At 45.3% G+C, this 20,589-nt stretch overlaps 1 protein-coding gene across 11 annotated transcripts in view; it reads left to right on the forward strand.

Annotated features, from left to right (window-relative positions):
• LOC135394754 (cGMP-dependent 3',5'-cyclic phosphodiesterase-like) overlaps positions 1-20,589 on the forward strand; it is a 164,307-nt gene that overhangs the window by 132,447 nt on the left and 11,271 nt on the right. Inside the window, exons 1-18 of one of the 11 annotated variants that reach the window (XM_064625685.1) lie at positions 14,200-14,303; positions 14,632-14,678; positions 15,577-15,591; positions 15,793-15,857; positions 15,976-16,028; positions 16,147-16,221; positions 16,368-16,409; positions 16,546-16,614; positions 16,733-16,866; positions 18,315-18,426; positions 18,510-18,549; positions 18,746-18,809; positions 19,496-19,580; positions 19,695-19,755; positions 19,823-19,904; positions 20,028-20,062; positions 20,179-20,291; positions 20,435-20,512. In XM_064625685.1, the coding sequence (XP_064481755.1) occupies positions 14,662-14,678; positions 15,577-15,591; positions 15,793-15,857; positions 15,976-16,028; positions 16,147-16,221; positions 16,368-16,409; positions 16,546-16,614; positions 16,733-16,866; positions 18,315-18,426; positions 18,510-18,549; positions 18,746-18,809; positions 19,496-19,580; positions 19,695-19,755; positions 19,823-19,904; positions 20,028-20,062; positions 20,179-20,291; positions 20,435-20,512 (1,140 nt within the window). In that variant the 5' untranslated portion in view covers positions 14,200-14,303; positions 14,632-14,661. Of the gene's footprint in view, positions 1-12,150; positions 12,170-12,218; positions 12,335-13,221; positions 13,375-14,183; positions 14,304-14,631; positions 14,679-14,798; positions 14,949-14,997; positions 15,126-15,576; positions 15,592-15,792; positions 15,858-15,975; positions 16,029-16,146; positions 16,222-16,367; positions 16,410-16,545; positions 16,615-16,732; positions 16,867-18,314; positions 18,427-18,509; positions 18,550-18,745; positions 18,810-19,495; positions 19,581-19,694; positions 19,756-19,822; positions 19,905-20,027; positions 20,063-20,178; positions 20,292-20,434; positions 20,513-20,589 lie in introns of those variants that run through there. The other 10 variants (XM_064625684.1, XM_064625683.1, XM_064625687.1 and 7 more) reach the window with 10 other exon arrangements.

A 20,589-nucleotide genomic window follows, 5' to 3' on the forward strand; every position in this document is an offset into this window, starting at 1 on the left:
GGTGGGTCTCTTAATTATTTCGCACATACGTCGTTTCTTTTTCATTTCGCTTCGTTTTGCCTTTTTTCCTCGTAAGTTGCGAAACGGCCCGTATGAGTTGGCAGGTTGTACATTACCTTGCATGCAACGGTCTGAACGTGTGGCCGAACAAAAGAAGGCCATATGTCTGCGGAGCGCGAATTCCCACTTCCACGAACAAGATTCTGTTGATGCATGGCTCGTTTGCTCATAACGCTTACTTAGGCAGATGGCACGAACGTACGCGTACTACAATTTCACATATAGTGATGTTGAAATTTCTTTAAAAGAAGTTACGAAATTGTTGTAAGAAACGCAGCCCAAGCCTCGAACCAAATGGCCATGTTCTCGAGGCGGCTGTAGGTTCGTGATAGCTTTGGTGCCGACAACGCTGCAGTTGCGCAATCGTGGGGTTACTTGCCAGACGGTAGACTGGAGCTGAGGGTGTTTCTTCATCCGCGTTATTATGTGTATTATCACGGGGAGGTAATTGTATACACGATGGTTTTGCTGATGATAAACCAATTTTGCGAGTCGGCTCGTCGAACTTTGAATATTTCACGAACCATTCGTTCCTCGCGCAAAGCAGATCTGGGACAGGTTTTTCTTCTTCTTTTCTTTTTTTTTTTTCAGCGATTCAAAATTCCCAGAAATTTTGCATCTCTACAGTGACTGTGACTACTGCATACGCATAAAGTGACAAAATACCGGCGTTGCTTCCTGTCGCGAAAGATGAGTGCTCCTCGATGTCCTGATGAGCGATATCACTTCGGCGTTATCGGCACGGTTCTTGTTATTGCATGATCGCTTCAAACAATATATACTTTATATTCTCTCGGGCCGTTTATCTTTCACTGCATCCTTTCGGTTGTGTGTACGTTACGCTTCATCCTACTGTTTACATTTCACAACCATTTCCTGCCTCACAACTTGAGAGATTGCATTTATTCCTGTTTGTTCACACGTGCGCCCACCATCGGAAGGGAGCGTATATGTGCTCAGTGGCCGGAAAGAGTGTATGGTACGATGGGTGGCATTGTCTAGACAGTTGACGTCCTCCTTGTTTTCGTGTCCCCCGGCCTTTGCTCTACGGGGATGCTTATCGGTGGCTTCGCACGCTGGACGGATCACGTTCTCAAAGGCAGGAAACCAACGTTGGAAAAGAAAAACGGTGTTTTTCCTAACATTTGCGCGACAAACACCGTCAATCTGTTGTGGAATATTTAGGGAGAGCCTCCTCAGGGCGTTCGTAGCGTTGAGCACGAAGAAAAAGAGGAGTGAGCGTGAGGTACGCATGAGGCAGTGAAGGAGGGCAACTGGCAAATATTGGTCACTACTAGAGGAAAACTGAAAATGAGAAATGTCACGTGACCAGAGTGGACTGTGCTTCGGGATATTCAGAATTGAATGGGTGGATGGGAATGAATCATATTTATGTTCCAGAATACATCTGGATGGAGCTCGATAGCAAAGGCTGAGGGTCTGGCATTGAAATATTATTTCAATTAGAAGTTTTCTTGTTTTTGTGTGTGTTTTTAATACCTAAAAATTCGGTGGAATCCCGGTAGCATGAGTGAAGGATGTCGTTTAGGACACGGTTATCTGGACCGGAACTAGGCAAGGACCTTTCATTAGAAGGACACCATCCTGACGCCGTTCGTGTCCACCACCACACGACAGCGGAGAATAACCGTATGAGTACCGCTATTTATTTATTTATTTATTTTCTTGAGGGGGGGGGAGGGAGATCGGCATTCTCCTTTGCGACTGAGAAGGCATAGCCACGAATAAATAACAAATACACTGCTCACTTGTACGCGACTGTGTATACAAATACACAGCTCACGAACGTGTGAAACGTGCTCGATTAAAATTTTTATTGACCGTTAAGATAGTTTCCTAAGCATATGAGAGCCCCTCATCGTGCCTCATCCTATCGATATTGATTAAAATACTCTCACACGCTGGTCGTTGGACCAGTCCACCGCATCTACACCACGACGCTGGTGACTTTTAATGATTATAAACTTCGCTATCAGAAACATTGACAGAACTAGGTATTTGAGTAATGCGCACGTATCGTTGTTTAGCTGTTTTTAGCTGGTGGGTTCGAATCCTATACCGCCGGATGTGCTGTCTGAAGTTTTCCCTGGGTTCTACGAAGACTTTGCAGACGACTGTCGGCAGAGTTCCCCCTGAAGTCGGCCCAGGACGCATACTAACCCCCTGTCAACCACTCCTTCCTGCTGTCCACGTCTTTACGCCGCTCATAGCACCAGCTTCTCCGCGGCGCTAACACGGTATAAAAAGAGAGAGAGAGAGACTGAAGTAACGCGAATATACTACGTATTTTGCTTTAGAAGCGTGCAAATGTGCTCTATACGCGGTCTCCGACGGCCTTTTTCGCAACATGATCAATGTACATTGTACAGGCAACAGTTTGAAGCTGGTGGCGCACTGCGTTGTGACTCGGAAGCGTCATGCGCCCACCTAAGCCAATCACAGACGTCTTCAGATTTGCCGCCAATTGCGCATTGCTCGTCAAGTATGGCGGGGAGACTACATTGCATGCGCATAACACTGGGTCTAAATAAATAAAAACAAAGTTGGCTACGTAGTCCGCTATGTAGCCATCAGGAATCAGGAACAGCCAATCGTCCTCACTGTTGCTTCCATGATAGGCAAGCCTGAGCGATGGGCAAGACACGTAAACAAACACAAACACGAAGGCTCAAATTTTGAGCCTTCGTGTTTGTGTTTGTTTACGTGTCTTTCCCATCGATCAGGCTTGCCTATCATGGAATTTATCCACCAGCTAGCCTGCATTTACGCCATGCTGTCACTGTTGCTTGACCGGTTGAGGATTATTTCCCACTGGACGTCTAAACAAAGGCTGTCATATGCTTTCTTATAATGCTGCAAAATATTTCAATTAAATTTGCAGCCAATTATTGATAAGTTAATTTTATTTTTATTTATCGCAAGCCCATTTCGCTTCAGTAACTTCATCTTTCCTGAAACGTTCTGTCCTTCTGTCCTGCAACCAATCAAGCCACCGACTCAAGACAAGACTGGTCGACATATCTCGAAACGGCCCTCAATCATCTTTATCTCGGTAGTACACCCTTGTGACGCTTGCCAAGATGCGGTAACTCATGCTTACGTAACCGGAACCGGATGCTGTTGCTGTTGGAAACACGCTGCCTTTTTTTTTTTCCTTTTTTTTTTTCTTGTTCATCTAAAAAACTGCGGCGGTGTGCTACATGAAATTTTACTTTTGACATCTTCACGTAAGTTGCTGTCGGATACAACTCCCCTCCCAAAGCCAACAAGGAATCATTTGAACGCCGTAAAGGACCCCTATACGAGTTCTATAGCATGCGCGTCTGTCAGACGTAAAACTTGGGGAACAGCATTTAGCCCCTGGCATTGGATTTCCTTTCCTTTTCGTTTTCTTTTCTTTTTATATTTAAGTTGCGAGCTGGCCCATCAAGGTGTGGCGCAGTCTCAAAAGTTATTTTTGACGTGGACGCGGAGCTAATAGTGATTCATGTCTCCGAGCACGCGAAATGGATATGCTTTGGCGTAAAGCGTGCGTGACGGTAGACCTTATCGTTCATCTACGTTAATTTTGGATGCGAGTGGACGAATTCCCCCCAAAATTCCCAAATTAAAAATTCCCAGAGTAGCGCTGCATTCCCCGAACCTGTACACTTGTCAGCATACACGGGTGCCGACGAAGACGCGTATCGCAGGTGTTCGTTCGCGGCACTCCCCACTGCCTCGGAGGACAACGATTGCAGTGCCCGGCGAAGCCATTTATCCCGAACGTTAATTTAATTGCTACAGTCCGGCTCACAGCCTTGGGAGTTAAACCTATTTCGTAGCGACACCTTTTGATCCCGCATAGGCGCCATACTAGTTGCGTGTACCGAGGATGGAGACTCGAAAAAGCTCAGAAAGTTCAAGGAGTGCAAGTCATCGTAGGACTTGCGAAAGATTCCATAGCATGCCGTCAGCCTCCGATCGAGATCGCTCCAGTTTCCCGTGTTGCAAGTTCTCCAAAACCCTGATGACGTCACCATATTTGCTAAAAAGCTGCTAAAAAGCGTCGAAGTGAAAAAGTTTCCCACGTCGCTGGAGCCTATACTGGGTGGTAAAATGGGTTGCGACATTTCTTCCACGGTATGCCAAATGGATGGAAGGGGTGATTATCGTTGTGGCTCTGAATTCCAAATTTTACAGCAAAGCGAGTTATAGACACGTAGTAAGCCGGCGTGGCGAATACCGGACTTCACCCAGCTCTGACGTCACTGCGGGTGTCCCAGCCAATGGGAAGGTCACGTGTAGAGGCATGCTCGGATGCGGTTATAGCCGCGCCGTTTGCGGGTGCAAATGAAGCGTTTTGGAAACCGCGCGCAGACCGAATGAGCTTATACCGCGTGTCGCGCGCAAATAAGAATTAGTGCCTCCAGTTCAGGGGAGCCATAATTGAGTGCACGCAAGTGAATCCAAAGTGTGCCATCCCTTGCATTGCTGTGCCTTTAACTAACTATTATTGGACAACTGTGCCATACTGTGGCAACCGTGGATGATGTTTGCTGAGAAAGTTCGTATGCCGAAAAAACGTTTGTAACATGACATTTTCGTCGTGCAGATTTTTTCCTACTAACGCAACCGCGGATGCGTGAATATGTACATCTATATCAGTCGCCGCTGTTGTAGATGCGGTCGTGGATCTGACATGCCCGGATGCTGTCAATCTTATCCGCTGTCACCTCACCTCTAGTCATGCGCTGTCGCACATGACTTCCCCAATGGGAATGGCCGCGGTTCTGGTTCCTCTGACGCATAATGCGTACGTCGTGTAATGTATCACAGATATCAAAGTGTCACAACGCTTTTAAAGGGGTCCTGCACAGAGTGACCGAAACGTCTCCTATAAATGCGCTTAAATAGTTCACGTAAACTTAAACTTGATAGCCTTGTCTCCGTGGGTCTCTGTCTTCGTTGCAGATCTAACACCAGGGAGTCAGCGTCGTCTGGTCCCCCTGGTTTCGGTTTCGTACAGGCACAAGAGGATACTTTTTTTTTTCTCCTGGATCGTGACGTCATTCTTCAGTGTCAGTCGCCTCACGTTTCGGAAGCTCTCTAGTCTGGTTCGGCTCGGTGTTTACGTGGCATATGGTTTCCAACCTTATCTCTCGGGGAAAACCGCATCTTTAGGTCAGTAGCCTTCGCCGTCAAAGGAAGACCTTACGGAGAGATTACGGTATAGTCACGTGCTCTGCTGTTTCGGCATGTGTGACGGATACATGCACATGACCAACACATGATGCAGAAGCAATCCGAGTATACTTTGTTCATCGTGCGTTGCGTGCGCTCGTGAAAATTGGCAGCTCCTCAAAGCCGTGAGGCGTCTGTCGGTCGGCGCCTCGATCCGGCAACCGTCTGCGATTATGAAAATTGGTCTCCGTCCAGATCAACCTTTCCTTCCCCTCCCCTTCCTCGAACTCTTTTGCTCGCTATCCATCTTTCTTTTTCTCTCTCTCTCTCCTTCCTCGTGGCTTGTTTACATTGGCTCATGTGGCGAGGGGCCGGCTTCATAGTATCTTTGTTGCCTCTTAGTTTTATGGCTTTCTAATGAGTCTGAAATGATTCCCAGAAATGTAGCGCGCGCGCGGCAGACTTAGGGTCTCGAGCACCCAAAGATTTGCGACGTAGTTTATCGTCAGAACGGCGCGTAATTATATATTGCCGTGTCGTCGAACTTGGCAGTTTGAGGTGATGCAACTTTTGCTGTTCAGCGTTTTTATGGAACTCGGCCGTGACGTCCCTCCTCTATATTCATGTTTTACGAGGTTCTCCTTCGCGTCAAAAGTGGATGCCGCGGCATTCGTCCCAGTTACGAGCCCGGTTTTCATTAGCGAGTTTTACTACATCGTACGCTATCGGCTTTGCGTACGTAAGGGATAGCGTTGGTGGTTCCGCGCGCGCGCGCAAGACACAAGCAGAGTTTTGCGCAATTGCGCAGGACCACCACGCCATCCCTTGCGTACGCAAAGGCGACGGCGTACGTTATACTAAAACTCACTATCGAGACTTTATACTTTGCCGAACGACTGTAAAGCTGCTGAATTTGGTATGCTATAACATCGCAGTAACAACAATTGCAGAGCCGCAACACGGCATAAAGAATTCCAGGAACAACATTTTACGATGTTTCGACGTCAAACAAGGGGTATATACCCCTTGTTTGTATATACCCCTGTTTTGTATATACCCTAGTTTGTATATACCCCTATATACCCCTCGACCGGGGCATGCAGTTGCGTCGGACAACGAGAAGGCTGATTTGAGAAGGAGAGAAACTGAGAATAAAGTTGCTTCCGCGCAGTTGCGCTTCCCGTCAGGAGCAAATTCCCCTTACGGAGTTGAATTAAAACGTAATCTCCGACATTTCATGTTCCCGTAAAATCGCTTTCCTTTTGCCGAATGGCTTTCAAATTTACAAATTCCCGGCACGTCAACGGCGTTTCAATAAAATTTTGTGGATATAGATGACGTCACCTTCATACCGAGTTGCCTTCATCGACCACCAGCTTTTTATCTCGTGCTTTGTGAAGGAGAGGGCAAATGTCAGGTGACGGGGGAGCGGGTAAGGAGGAACGGCGAAAGGGTCGGTTTGTTTATCGTCCGAAATGCGTTGTAGGAAATACGCTGGATGACGAAAGAGCCTCGTGCGTTTATTCCCGGCACCAGACTGCCTTCATGGAGGTGTGTGTGTGTATGTTTGGGCGACACAAAATCACGATGAAGAGGGAGAGGAGGTGATGTGGGGTGGATGAGGTCTTGCCAACGAGTACAAAGTGACGAAAGGCTGCCATGCCTCTGCACGCCGCGCGGCTCCGGTTTTGCTGAGGTGGATGCGAGGTGTGTCAAGCGAAGACACGCAAGAAAGATTAAAAAGAAAATCTTAGACGATTTACTATAAACGGACATTGATTGACAGCCCACATGGGGCATCGTCTACAGACTTAACAATACAAAAAAGTACCGAAATAAATAACTAAAAGACCTAACAAAAGACTAATAATAAAACACGTCGTGATATCATCATCAGAATAAACTTGTTGCTGTGTCTACGTCGTGCTAGCGTCCTGCGACCTCCGTGTGTTCCCGAATAAACAAAACAATGAACAGTTGTAATTCCTTTGACATTTAGATGTACGCGAACAAAAAAACGTAACATGATGGCAATTGATGTTCTGAGGCTGGAACACATAGGAAGGACAACGTAAACCCTTCGGTCATTAACAGCTGGAGTTGGCGGCCATGCATTTCAGTGTCGCGAAGGTCATCGGGCTGTGGGCTCCACACTGCAAGCAACCGGTGTTCAACGCAGACATTTCCGGAACATTTGCTGCTTGAAGCAGATGTCGGCTCAGTCGGCCGGTCGGCTTAGTGGAGCAGTGTAGAGTCGATAACTTTGACCCCAGAACAAACACAGTATCCGAGGCATCCGAGGTAGAGCGTGTGCACAAGCGCCTTTATGACCGGGTCTTTCGGTAAACCTCTGTTAGTAGATGGAGCCTCTATGTCAGTCGATCCCTGAGTCGGTTACCAGCAAGCCCAAGTTGCGGTTCTGACTAGCTTATGGACTCTGTCGTTTAATAGTCTTATTTTATTCCTTTACTTCCCCGTCTCAAACTCCTTTAATCCATATTCTTCGTATTGTTCGGTCATTTATCCATCCAATCGAATGCAATCCAATCCAATCCATGTGTTATCTTTTTTTGACATGATTAACCTTCCTTTCCGTGGCGGTCTCGAAATAACCGTCATTCACGGGTTCGTCACATGATTTCACCCGAACCAGTTCCACTGAGCCCGAACGCCGACGGCTCCGAAATTTCGACAACTAATCAGCACAGAATACGGCGTGATAGTAGTAAAAACACAGGAATCGATTAAAGATGAAAGTCACTGAAAAGGTTAGCTAGCTGTAGGACTCGAACCCACATCTTCTGGATTGCATCGTTAATTTCTTAGGCAAATGTGAAAAGTTAATTTCTTAGGAAAAGGTCTTTGAGGCTTTGTATGTATTTGTCCCTTCTATGTTGTTCCAGCCTCAGAACATCAGTTCTTTCATTTCAACAGGAATCGAACTCGTGTTGGCGAATCTTACCGAGCTTATTACGAAACGTTACCGAGGCGCTGCCCCCCCTTTTACCCCCCCCCCCATCCTACACGTGCCGTGCTAGAGGGACCAGCTAGTCAACCTCAGCCCTCTCAATCACGCCCCTGCTTGTACCAACTAAAAATAAAGCGACCATCTTGTGTGGCCGATGCCACGCCTTCATGTTGTCTGCTATTCTGGTGCTGGCCTTTGCCGCGTGCTGTACACACGGTTATCGTGTTCCATGAACGACCGACGTTCCATGCCTAAATCTGTAATCTGTCATCGGACGAGTTAAGACGCCAAGGCGGACGCGGATGTGCCACAACCTGAGAGCCATGCACCTTCCTGGTTTCTAAGAAGCATTGCTTCGAGACTATATGTGTGGGATAATCAGTTCGAGGAATGAATACCTGTACGTGCCGCGGCATATACATGAGTTTGACATGGGGGAACTGCCTTCCGTACATGGCGTGGCAAAACGTGGATGCGTATTTTCATCTTCCACAGTTGCAGTTGCATTTTCCTTCAACTGCAACTTCCCCTAGAAAGGTTGATGGTGTTAAAAACAGGGGTCGAATCGTCAAACATAGGTTTCACTGATGTGCGCGGTTATTAGAAAAAGACCGTTACTGGAATAATGGTTCAAAAGCAGGAAAAACAAAAAAGAAAGAAACGAGACACATACTAGCTCCCGTGGTACAGTGCTGGACAAAAGTTTACGGAACGCGCGAGCGATGTATTTTCTCCTCGGTGCGACACCCTGGCGGCGGCCGGAAGCGGGCTCGTTCATTCGTTCAGAGGGAGGAAAGGAGTGCGCCGGTAGTGACACCAATCCAAAACACTTCGCCGGCACATTCAACTGATTCCGAAACTACCTCAGTGTGTCGCAACCAGCGCACTCGCCCATCCCTGTGAACGAGTGAACTGGCCCGCTTCCGCTCGCCGCCAGGGTGTCGCACGGAGGCGAAAATACACCGCTCGCGCGTTCCATAAACTTTTGTCCAGCACTGTACAGTGGTTATAGGATGACTACCTTCCACGAAGAGACCGGGAGGTGACACGGGTGCGAATCTGTCACTAGCTGTGCTGTCTGAGGTTTTCCCCGGGTTTTCCAAAGACTTTCCAGACGAATGTCGCCACAGTTCCCCCTGAAGTCGGCCCAGGATGCATACTAACCCCCCTCCCCCTGTCCCCCACTCCTTCCTGCTGTACTCTCTCCATCTGTCCACGTCTGTACGCCGCTCATAGCCACAGTTGCTTCGTGGCGCTAACGCGGAAGTAAAGAAGAAAAAAAAAGACACGTGAATTCCTCCGTTTTGCTCTAAGTTCGTCGTCTGCAAACTAAACTTATTTCTTAGCCGTCTATTCGTAAACTTCGCAGCCCTGTACGCAATTGTTTCTTGTCGTTACTAGTCTCGGTCATTGTGTTCTTTTTTAATATATATATATATATATATGGACCTTTGTCTCTTCCTTTTTCTTCTCTCCCTCTTTTTCCAAAGAGCCATCTTTGCCCCCCCCCCCCCCCCCCCCCCCCCCAAAGAAAAACGCACCTGTAAAAGGGTCAACGCAACGAAGCGCCAACGAAGCAAATAGCCGAGCCATTGGGAGCCAAAGGTCAATTTATGGCGTCGTGATATAGGAGAGGCTTTTGTGCTTTCCAGCGCATTACTCCCTCCACAGTTTGTTAATCGACTACAGCATGTGTCGCTCTGTCAACTGGACTCCGACTTCTCTGCATTGTACGTTGTCCGTTCGAGACGAACACACATTGAAAAACCAGGCATCAAGCAGGGTGACAACTCGCGTCTGTAATCCAGAAGATGTGGGTTCGAGTCCTACAGCTGGCTAACCTTTTCAGTGACTTCCACCTTTCATCGCGTAATTTACCACAATGCACTTTTGTACACAAACCCCTTGCACCCGCCAAACTGCATTGTTTGCGGGGTTTCCCCTCCGCTTCATCAATGACAACTCCATTGACGTATGAATGGTTCTGTTGTGATCACGTAGGAGCCTCACGCGGACTCCGGAGGCCAAACAGACCTTCTTTCCGATTCAAACGCACCTGAATTGTTCGACCGACATGCTTGGATGCTCTCCCATGTAAATAAGTCCAGTTATTTTCCGCGGCATCAGCAAACAACCTCTTATCAGTGATTTGGAAGTCAAGGACCCACCGATATGTAATATAGATTGCGTATATAGTGTGAGAGAATATTTTCCTCGCAACGAATCAGTACCGCTCGCTGCACAAAAAAAAAAAAAAAAAAAAGAAAGAAAGAGAAAGAAAGAAACGAAATAGAGAGAGAGAAACGGTGGCTGGGGAACTCCACCTGTCGATCTGGAGCAGCTTTTGAAGTAGATTAGATAAGATTATATCAGCGTCTGAAGTAGAATTTATATGTTTCCGATCGTTTATGTGGTCGTTTTGGCGCTGCAGTTTGCTGCAGGATTAAATTAATGATATACGATTAATTAATAGTCAACCAACCAAAATTAAAGTAATCGCATGAAACTATGAATTTTTAAAACTTATTATTAGATATACTTAAATAATTAGTTAATTAATCAAAAGGTTACCTGTCCTTGCTTACAAGAACCCCGATTTGCCATTAAATTTTCACAGAGAAAAGTACGAACACACGTATACGATGAAGCCGCCTATCAGATATATCTTCCCATTTTTCGATATATTGATTACAAAAATTGGATTGTGCTTGCGTCAGGAAAGTGGGTTATCAGGCGCAGGTGTGGCATTGTGTGCGGCTCGTGACGAATCCTCCCTGTGTATAGTGTGACGTGGAGTTGTGTCGTGAGTGTCGTTAGTGCATTGTGAGGAAATGGCAGACCTGTCATGTATTGTGTGCTCTCAAGGCTGTTGGGGATACCCCGCATTATTCTTTAGAGCGTGACCAGGGCGCAGGTAGAACCGTTACCCTGACGGTTGCGTTCGGAAATGTTTCGTTTTCGGGCAAGTTATCGAATATTGACGGTGCAACTTGCTCACTTTTTCTTTACATCTTATATCGGCAAACGAATACGCTGTGCAAGTAAGTCAGCTGTCTGAGGAGCTCCCCAGCTTCCCTCTCTCCGCTGTTGCCCGTGTGTAACGACCTCATTGGTTCCTCTTCTTAACAAGAGGGGGGGGGGGGCATTTCAAGGTTAAAGGGCGCAAGGTTTCTTCTGTGTATACCTATCACGCCAGTCTTCGAATATCCCCTAACTGCTGAATTGTAAGTGGAGAGGCAAGTAAAAAGAGAAACACCACAAGGGAGGATACCTCCTTGGGAGGACCCTCGTCCGCATACGGAGAAAGTATTCGGTTCGAGGATGAAACTATTCGCCTCGTACTCGCTTCGGGATTTTAAATGGCTATTCACACAGCCCAATCACAGTCGAATTTTTAAGGTATGACGTTATGCCGCCAGCATATTTCGCCAAAATTAATTACGATAATGGCCTGACGGATAGTTAAGCTCATTTGCTAATATTTAATTCCCTAATAAGACTTCGCTCGTGAAGCTTATTAGAAAGCATGTCGTCAATGCCCCAGCAGTGGGGCACGTTCGAAGAACTTTGCCCACCACTGAGCCCTTCCCAGCCCCATACAAACGTTCCAAGGCCATCATTATTCAGGAATACAATCACATTTGCCTCTCTCCATTTCGCGCTCGTCTCTAAGCATTCTTTTATGCGTCCTCTCCTATATCAACTGCGTCACTGTAGTCACTCCTCACATTCACTCGACCCACAACAACCAATGAGCGTGGCGGCACGCACGCGCTCGTGGGGAATTCTCCATGTGACGTAATAATAAGTCTCAAAGTCCACAACCGCGCGACCGAAGGTTACTGGTGTAAAGTTAACGCACGCGGTCCCTCTGTGGTTATCAGAACCGCCATCGTATTTCTGCGCCGCGCAGTCGCTCGAGATCATGCTTGAGATGGAAACTCCCGGGGAAAGAGAGTAAGTGTGCTCTCTGCCAACTCGTGCGTGTGTCGTCACAGCGATAAAAGAACTTCCCCGCTTCCCGTCCTCTCTCAGTCAGTCATGAAAGTTTTTCTTCATTCAGTGAGTCGCAATGGGATACTCCGCGAAGTATGTCTACTGCAAGGCGTTCTACGCTTTCATGTAAGTGACGTAGTTTCGGTTTTAACCTTGCTTCCAAATTCAGGTGCGCACCACTGGCGATGGTGGCGCTAGATTTGCTGGGGTGCTAAGTAACAGCGCGAAAGCACTGTTGGCTGCATTCGATTTGTGGGTTAGTGGGAGCAAACGAAGCAAAACAGCGACCTTTTTGTGTTTGTAAGTGTTGCATTTGTGCGGACATCAGTGTGTGTGCTTTCTGTAGAAACCGTTTTTGGCAGACGACATGTCTGTTCTTGTTTCGGTTCAGCGAAAAAACGAGAAAAAATAATGGGGGAGGGGGGGGGGGGGGTCTGTTTTGGAAACAATTATGAACATCGCAACGACGGGGTGGAAATGAATGATACGTGTCTTGGAATCATGGCTCCACTTCGGTTTAAGGAGAAGGCACCGCGATATTTCTAAGTGAGCTGTGGAAAATCTTGTTGATCACCATTGTTGCCACCCATCGCAGACGGCATTTGTAGACAGCGTGAAAGGAACCTCATATGTGGCAAGAAGAGATCAACAAGATACGTTATGAACGAACGGATGAGGAAAAGGGAAATGGAGAGCAACAACGATACGAGATTTCGCAAACGTGAAGCCGCTGCAGGCAACTTCAGCAGACGACAGTTCCACTCTCTGCGCTTATGAGTCTTCTTTTCTGGAAAACTCCAAAGAAAGGTTTTGTAACTGTTTCTTCCACGTCGTGATGTGTTCGGAACGTCATATCGCCGTTGCCTACGTGTTTATGCATTCGTCAGCGAAGCCCCTCGCGTCGTCCGCCAACTGGGAGCAGACGACGGCGACTTTGAAACTGGAAGCAGCAGCCGTCGCTGGCGCCACATAGTCTGCGTTTCTGCACACAGGTGCCTGCTAGGCAGTAAGAGAACTTTGCTGCCGTAGGTCGTTCTCAGCTTTTCTCACGGCGTCCCGGTCGGGCGCTCGGTCTCTTCTACTTTCTTTCGGTCTGGATGCAGTGATGAAGACGATATCGAGTGAAAATTAGTTTGCAGTGCCGCGAGTAGTGATCTGTGGCGATGGTAAGTCGAAATAACGCCCTACCCTTCCTCGAAATTGGAACGACATAGTTCCTAAGTGGCAGGAATGGACTTTGTGTGTGCAGTGGCAGAGACAAACTGGGTGAAGTCATTTATCTTTTGTCTGCTTTCCAACTTTCGAACCTGTGTAACTTCCTGCTGCAGCTATCACCGTTCCTACGCTGTGCATGTGCTGGAGAGTTTTTCTGGCTTTCTTCATCAGAGCACTTTTTCCTCCGCTTTTGTTTTTGTCTACGTTTTGTACTGAGTGCTTCCGCATCCTGTGAATTTTACATGACCGTGTTGCTTAAGCGCGAAAAAGGATACACAGGAAAATGTCAAATGCTGGAAGTCTCTCGTATGTTGCAAGGCGCCTTTCCAGCTCTTCGCTATGTTTATTTTTTTATTTTTTTCGCCCTAGTTTAGTAAAATCTCTGTGCAGAAAGTTCTCCCGATTTCCGGCAGGTCTCGTACAAAGTGCAATGAGATACTTCCTTCCGAATGGCAATGCCCTTAAAGTCAGCTCGTGGAGTCCATTAAAGGTTCCTTCGTCCATCACATCCTGGCAATCGGGGAGTGAGATCATCCACGTATGCGTTAGTTTGATCATTTTATGCATTTTCAACCGCGCAGCACTCCTTTTTTTCTTTTTCTTCTTCTTCTTCTTCTGCTTCTTTCTCGACTACTTGGAACCACTCGGCTGACCGCGATTATGAAAAAGTTACCACACTCGTGTAACGTTATCACACGCGTCTCACCTAGTTTTGGTTTCGAAATCGGGAGCGCCGCATGCGCCCCTGACGGGAGCGAAATGCGCTATCATGCTCATCGATGCATGGTTACTTCGATTGCTTTCTGCTAGGAATCGTATGTTTCCCCCTTTGCGTGCACATGGTCCTCTTGCAATGTCCAACATGATACCTTCCATATCGGTACCGGAATATTCCTTTCCTCCTTTTAGACTTGATGTGATGCCAACGAAGTATTAGTTCAATACGCACGAATTGGTTTCGTTGGTGCTCAAGAAGCTAGGCCTATCGGTTCTCCCAGTCCTAGTCACTTCGAGCACTTGCTCCTCTTGCGGTACACGCGATGAAGATATTTTGTCGTACCAGTATTAAAAAAAAAAAAAAACGCTCACGTGCACGAGCCTTATTCAGTGCATAAACATGAAATCGAAGAAGTGTGCCGCGTATAGCATTCTACTGCGCTTCAGGCTTCCGAACATTTGCTGATATGGAACGTTTATCTTTTTTGAAGTGATGCTGCCCAATAAAGAGATTCGGTTAAATGGGATCCATATTGGGGTAAGTTAGCAGACGAGTTTGCGCGTGGAACGCTGTTGCACGAATTTTCGCGCAGACGATCATGTGCCCGTCGAGCATGTGTTAGGGCAAGTGACGTCACACGAGTGCACGTTCATTCAGTTCTGTTTCCTTGTTTCCTTGACGTGGAAAATGCCTTGCTGTGTTTGTCGTTGCTTCGTCGATGTGTGCTGTTTGTAGCAGATGGCGGGCTGCAGCTGCGGTTGTGCAACACTCTGTACTGTTATTTGCATAACAAATTACGCTGCAGAGGTCTTTTTTTATTGTTATGTTCACATTAGAAATCGGAATTGTAACACCGTTGTTGTTGTGGCATAATGAGTTCTCTCCTGATTTTTTATACAATTATTTGGACGCGATTTTGTGAATTGTGTCCGCTGGAAATGTGAAAGTTACTGCACATTGTACCCTTCGGGAGCCTTGGATGAGGTGCCTTTAATGTGCTTTCTGTGCTCTTTAAATTTGCTGTGCGAGCTTGCCCCTGCTTGTGCTGTTGTTAGTGTCGTATCTAGATGTACAGAGGTATGAGTAGAAAGGAGTATGTGCCACCCAATTACTCTTTAGTTTGAACTCTGAAGTTCATGCATGTTTCTTGCACAGCATGAACAAAACTGTTTCAACATCCTGAAACACATATTCTCTTGCAGTTAACATTGATTTGTGACAGTAACATTGTACTAAACGCATTTCACTTGTTCACTTGCAAGACAGAGCCCCTCAAAGGAGCTATTGTGATTCGACCAATCGCGCTGCTCTTCCTTTGACTCTCAGTCTTGCACCAGTGCATGATTGGACCCTAATACTGTGGTTTTTTGTAGATGACAGTCACATTTGTCTAAAACTTTCTCTCTCAATTTCCTCTTTCCCTTTGCTTGCATAGAATTCTGCGAAAAAAGTAAGGACCTTACTCTTGTGCTTAAAGATGTTACATATAAGACACAGGTTCTTTAATTCTATATTTTTTTGCAGTGTTGTTGAATTGGAGTGGTACGATTCTGCCCGAGTAACCCACAAACAAATATAATCATATTGATGTTTCACACAAAATATATTCTCTGTATTACTGTGCTTAACTTTGTCTTATCTGTCTTTGCAGAAAGCAAAGGTGGCCTCATTTCAAAGGAATGCAATCAGACCCCCAGGGGTTATTGCAATTATGTGGTAAGTAAGACTTCTTGTAAAATACTACAAAGACCTAAAAGATGTCAGTTGTATCAGAGCCACGACACTGGTGCGAAGATGTTGAACTTGTCCTTACGAGAATTAACTTCAATTCCAGCTAGCTTGTATGATCCACTCACGACAGATATCCAGTTGAAAGTCAACGAATATGTGAGTAGATTTTTTTTGTATTATACGGACGTAGATTTTTTTGTATTCATTTATGTAGTACAGAAAATTATGTAGTACACATTTTTGCCTGAATGCATACTTACACTTTATATTACAGCTACAAAGAACAACATCGTGCGAGCATGCTTTTGTTCTCTTGGTGTCCGAGGACCAGGATGAGTTGCTGTGTAAAGTAAGTTTTTCTTGCCCTATGGTCGTATTGGACAATGTCAGACCATTTTAGGCACAGCTGCGTTTTTCATACTGTTCACGTTATCTGTCGCCTTCCTAATGACCTGCTGCGTCTCACGTTTTTCTGTTACTGTTTTCGACATTCAGGTTGTAGGCGATCGGGTTCTAGAAGAACAGGCAAAATTCTCGGTAGGTTCTCACGATTTTACACTTCCAAAACGACTGCAATGCTTGAAGTTGCAGATATTACTGATTATGCCTGGGTCTTCCCGTTACGACTCGAAAATGTTCCATTAACTCCTCCTCCTATTTTGTTTCATTGCAGGCCGTTAACAATAGCTTCAGCTGTGCACTGTCCGATAAGAGGCCACTGTGCTTAGATGATATTCATCACGTAAGAGCAAGACTTTGTCATTATTTTTGAGAATACGTTACAGAATGTTACAAAAATGAGTTTGATTGACTGCAGTTGATTGTATTCCAAAATGTTTTGTTGTATTATTTCGTTGTAGGACCATAGAGATGAGGTGAGCCGACTGATCGGCTCTGTGCTGCACTCCCTGCTGTGTGTCCCGGTGGTGCATCCCAAGTTTACAGATAGAGTCGTCATGCTGCCCTGCGTGGTGAATAAGTCAAATGGAAAAGAGTAAGTTTAGGCCCTAATCAATCAATCAATCAAGTTTAGGCCCCGTAGCAAACAAGTACAGTCAACCCTCGATTTATGAACCTTCGATTTATGAATTCCCTCATTTTATGAACACGAGAGCGAGGAACCAAACTTTTTACGCGCATTTTTCCCCTCGTTTTATGAATCTCGACATTCGAATAATGAACGGAATTTCTGGGAACCAACTAGGAGTTGTCAAGCGTTTTTGACCTCAATTTATGAACGGATAGTTCCGAGGTCAACAGAAACCTTCAAAGGGATTATCGTGTGGTCTTATGAGTGACACTGGAACGGACAAAACGTTTTCCAGGTATCGCACCCTTGGTTCTTAACCCCTGGAAACCCGAACAACAAACGGGTTTTTCCGGAGTCGCACAAGGAGCGACCAAGTATTCCTGACCTCAATTCTTCAATGAGGTGGCCACTGTCACCCGGAGGTAAATTAACGGAGGTTAAAAATCCCGGAGGAAATCCGAGACCAGTCGAGTGCGAATGTGCTGACATCTCTACTTTCTAAGATTGACACAGCGCAAGGCATGGTCCAAAGAAAAATTAAACAATTTAGTATTGAATAATAAACAGTGTGTGAATGCGCTATAACAGCACCAGACATGGTTGAAAGCAAAATTACACAATATATTGCATTATAAACACAATCCCAACATGGAAATACTGTTCCATTTGCTCGATAGTGATCACCTAAAGAAATTTTCGATTTATGAATCCCTCGATTTATGAACGATATTTCGGGGAACCGAGGGTGTTCATAAATCGAGGGTTGACTGTATACATCTGTATCACATGCTTTGTACACATTACACGCTGTACATTGTGCTCGGTCACATGTACCCACCATAAGGATGAACATCCAACCTAGATAGTATTGTCTCATTAGGAGTAACACACAAAAAATTGCAAACATGGGCAGCGATCGATCGAGTGTTGATGCGTCAGCTTTTGTTCCGTAATGGTCTTTGTCAACATCTGTTATATCTTGCCTACTAGTATGTTATTTATACATACTAGTGGTATTTTCCATTATCCTTTGCATTGCCAGTTGGGCATTGGAGTGCATGATAGGAAAATATTGTAATAAAGTATGTACTTAAAGTAGAGCGCAAAGCACACAGTTTGAAATGTACTTTTAAAGTAGTACTTGGGTACTACCCATCACCCCAATCAGCTCAATGTAGTGAAAGCTCAAGCACATTGGGCTGGCAGGCAGGTGTCTTGCTCCAGTGCAGTGCTTTCTTTCACAGAGCTGCCCATGGAGAAAAATACTTCCCTTGTCCACCCCTGTGCTCTTGCACTTTAGCGCATTGTGTTGAAATCAGTTGTCAGAGCCAATTTTGCTCAATGCCAAGTCTTCCTGTGACAACTGTTTAAAGATGTCGCTTAGAACTTTCTTTCTGTGTTTCATTTTTCAGTTTCACCAAAAAGGACGAAGCTATCTTAAGAGAGTGCTTTCAGTGTATCACACCCTGCCTTCTCAAGTCTACCGTCTACGAAGAGGAAAAGAGGCTAAGGGAGGAGTGTCAGGTAAAACCACATTCCCGCTTTTGGTGCTGCTTCTTAAGTACCGTAGAACCCGAGGTTTACTTTTTACTTCCGCGCTTTTCTAGTCTCTGCTTACTGTGGCCAAGAACCTCTTCACGCATCTTGGTAGGTAACATGAAACATTTTTTTTTTGCACTTTCTCACATAAATATTCGCAGCGTGTGAAATACTGCTTCGTGATTGCCAGCTTCAGATTCGAGAAGTTCTGACAATTCCTTAAATTTATTGCGATATCTTGCATCTGCTTGAAGTGCTTCTTTATCTTCTAATAGCTAAATCATGTTTCATTCTGTCTGTACAGATGATGTCACGTTGCTGCTTCGAGAGATCATGGCAGATGCAAGGAATCTAACAAAAGCGGAAAGGTGCGTGTCTCACATGTTTTCTTTGTGCAACAGGGCATCGTGACAACCCCTATTTATGCATAAATACAGCCTGAAGTTCTAGGGTTTAACCCGATTTTTCCCCAAATTTGCATCCTGAATTGAAGGTTCCCACTTTAAGGTGAAACCCGATTATTACCTGGTCAATTGCCCTCACTGAAACATCTGTAGGAACGAACACTAGTTTATTTGGTAGTAAACACAATTGCAACACCGTTTGTACCAAACCAGTACAATTCGTTCGAGTAATAGAGCCCAATTTCTCCCCAGATTTAGCATACTGGAAGTTTTTCCACCCGAATTTGCATGAATTTAGAGCACATGTTTACTTCCCCGATTTTTACCCCCCATCCCCCCCCCCCCCCCGAATTTGGGAAAAAAATATTTCCCCAAAACTTCAGGCTATATGCATAAATATGTACAAAGATGGTACATATGTAAAAGTGTGTTTTTGCATATATTCAGGCCACGTACATATGTAAAAAAGCATATATAAAATGTATATAATGATGATGAATGGTGTTTTATTTTATGTGCAACATTTTAAGTCTTTTAGCTGTTATGTGCACTTTCTAATAATAAAATAAATAAATAAATAAGCGTGTATATATAAGCATCTATAAAAGCATATGTTTCGTGCTTTTAACGTTCGCATTGCATTTCCAAAGGTGTTCGCTCTTCTTGCTGGACAAAGATCAGAATGAGCTGGTTGCGAAGGTGTTTGACGGACATCTTGCTGAGGACGGCTCTGAGGTGAACATTGTGTTTTGTTTCCCAGAGAGGATAGATGTGCAAAAGGACATATCTTTCGCCGTTCTATCTCCCATATTTTTGTCATTTATCTCTTGTTTTGTAACGGCGTTGCAGACAATGACAGAAGTCAGAATACCTGCTAATCAAGGGATAGCTGGCTACGTTGCAACAACAGGTAAGTTGTCATTGTCTCTGATTGTCGCGGGAGATAAAAGTGACACTCATATTGCTTACTTTTCAAGGCGAGCTCTTGAACATCAGCGACGCTTACTCTCATCCACTCTTCTACAGAAAGATGGACGAGACCACAGGTTTTAAAACGAGGTGAGCAGGAAACGCGTGATGCATCCAAAAGCAATGCCTTTCGTCTAGTGCCTCGAGACTGTGCAATGTGAAAGCAGGTGCAAGTTTTATTGCTAAACCTTTGCTTTTGTGTGTGTGTTTCAGGAATATCTTGTGCTTTCCAATCAAGGATGAATCTGGTAGGTAGTCGTTCATTGCACATAGCTTTTTAAAAAGGGAGACAACATTAGTGTGCACATGTGATGTGCTGCTACAATAGGGAATTGATTCAGATGCAATCTCTATTCCTCTTTAGCTGTCATTGGTGTCGCAGAGCTCTGTAACAAAGTGAACGGAAAGTATTTCACCTTCTTCGATGAAGAGATGGCCAAGGCATTTTCCATATACTGCGGCATTAGCATTATGCATGTAAGCCTGGGGTTCTTGTTATTTAAACTTTAAACCTATTTTTGGAGTGTTGGCAGTTGTGTTTTTGATTCCGAAGTATCGTTGTAATGCCCTTGGAAATTGGTTTGTGGTACTAAAGCATCCATCTCTCTTTTCAAAAACAGTCTCTAATGTGGAAGAAAGTACGGGACGCTCAGCACAGGAGTAAATTATCCAATGAGCTCATGATGTACCACATGTTGGTTAGTATGCCTCTTTGTTTTTGCAGCAAGTTAGAAATGAAATTGTAGCTGACTAAACCAATATTGCACTGTGTCTA

This window comes from Ornithodoros turicata, chromosome 5, assembly GCF_037126465.1.
Source record: "Ornithodoros turicata isolate Travis chromosome 5, ASM3712646v1, whole genome shotgun sequence".
Taxonomy (NCBI): domain Eukaryota; kingdom Metazoa; phylum Arthropoda; class Arachnida; order Ixodida; family Argasidae; genus Ornithodoros; species Ornithodoros turicata.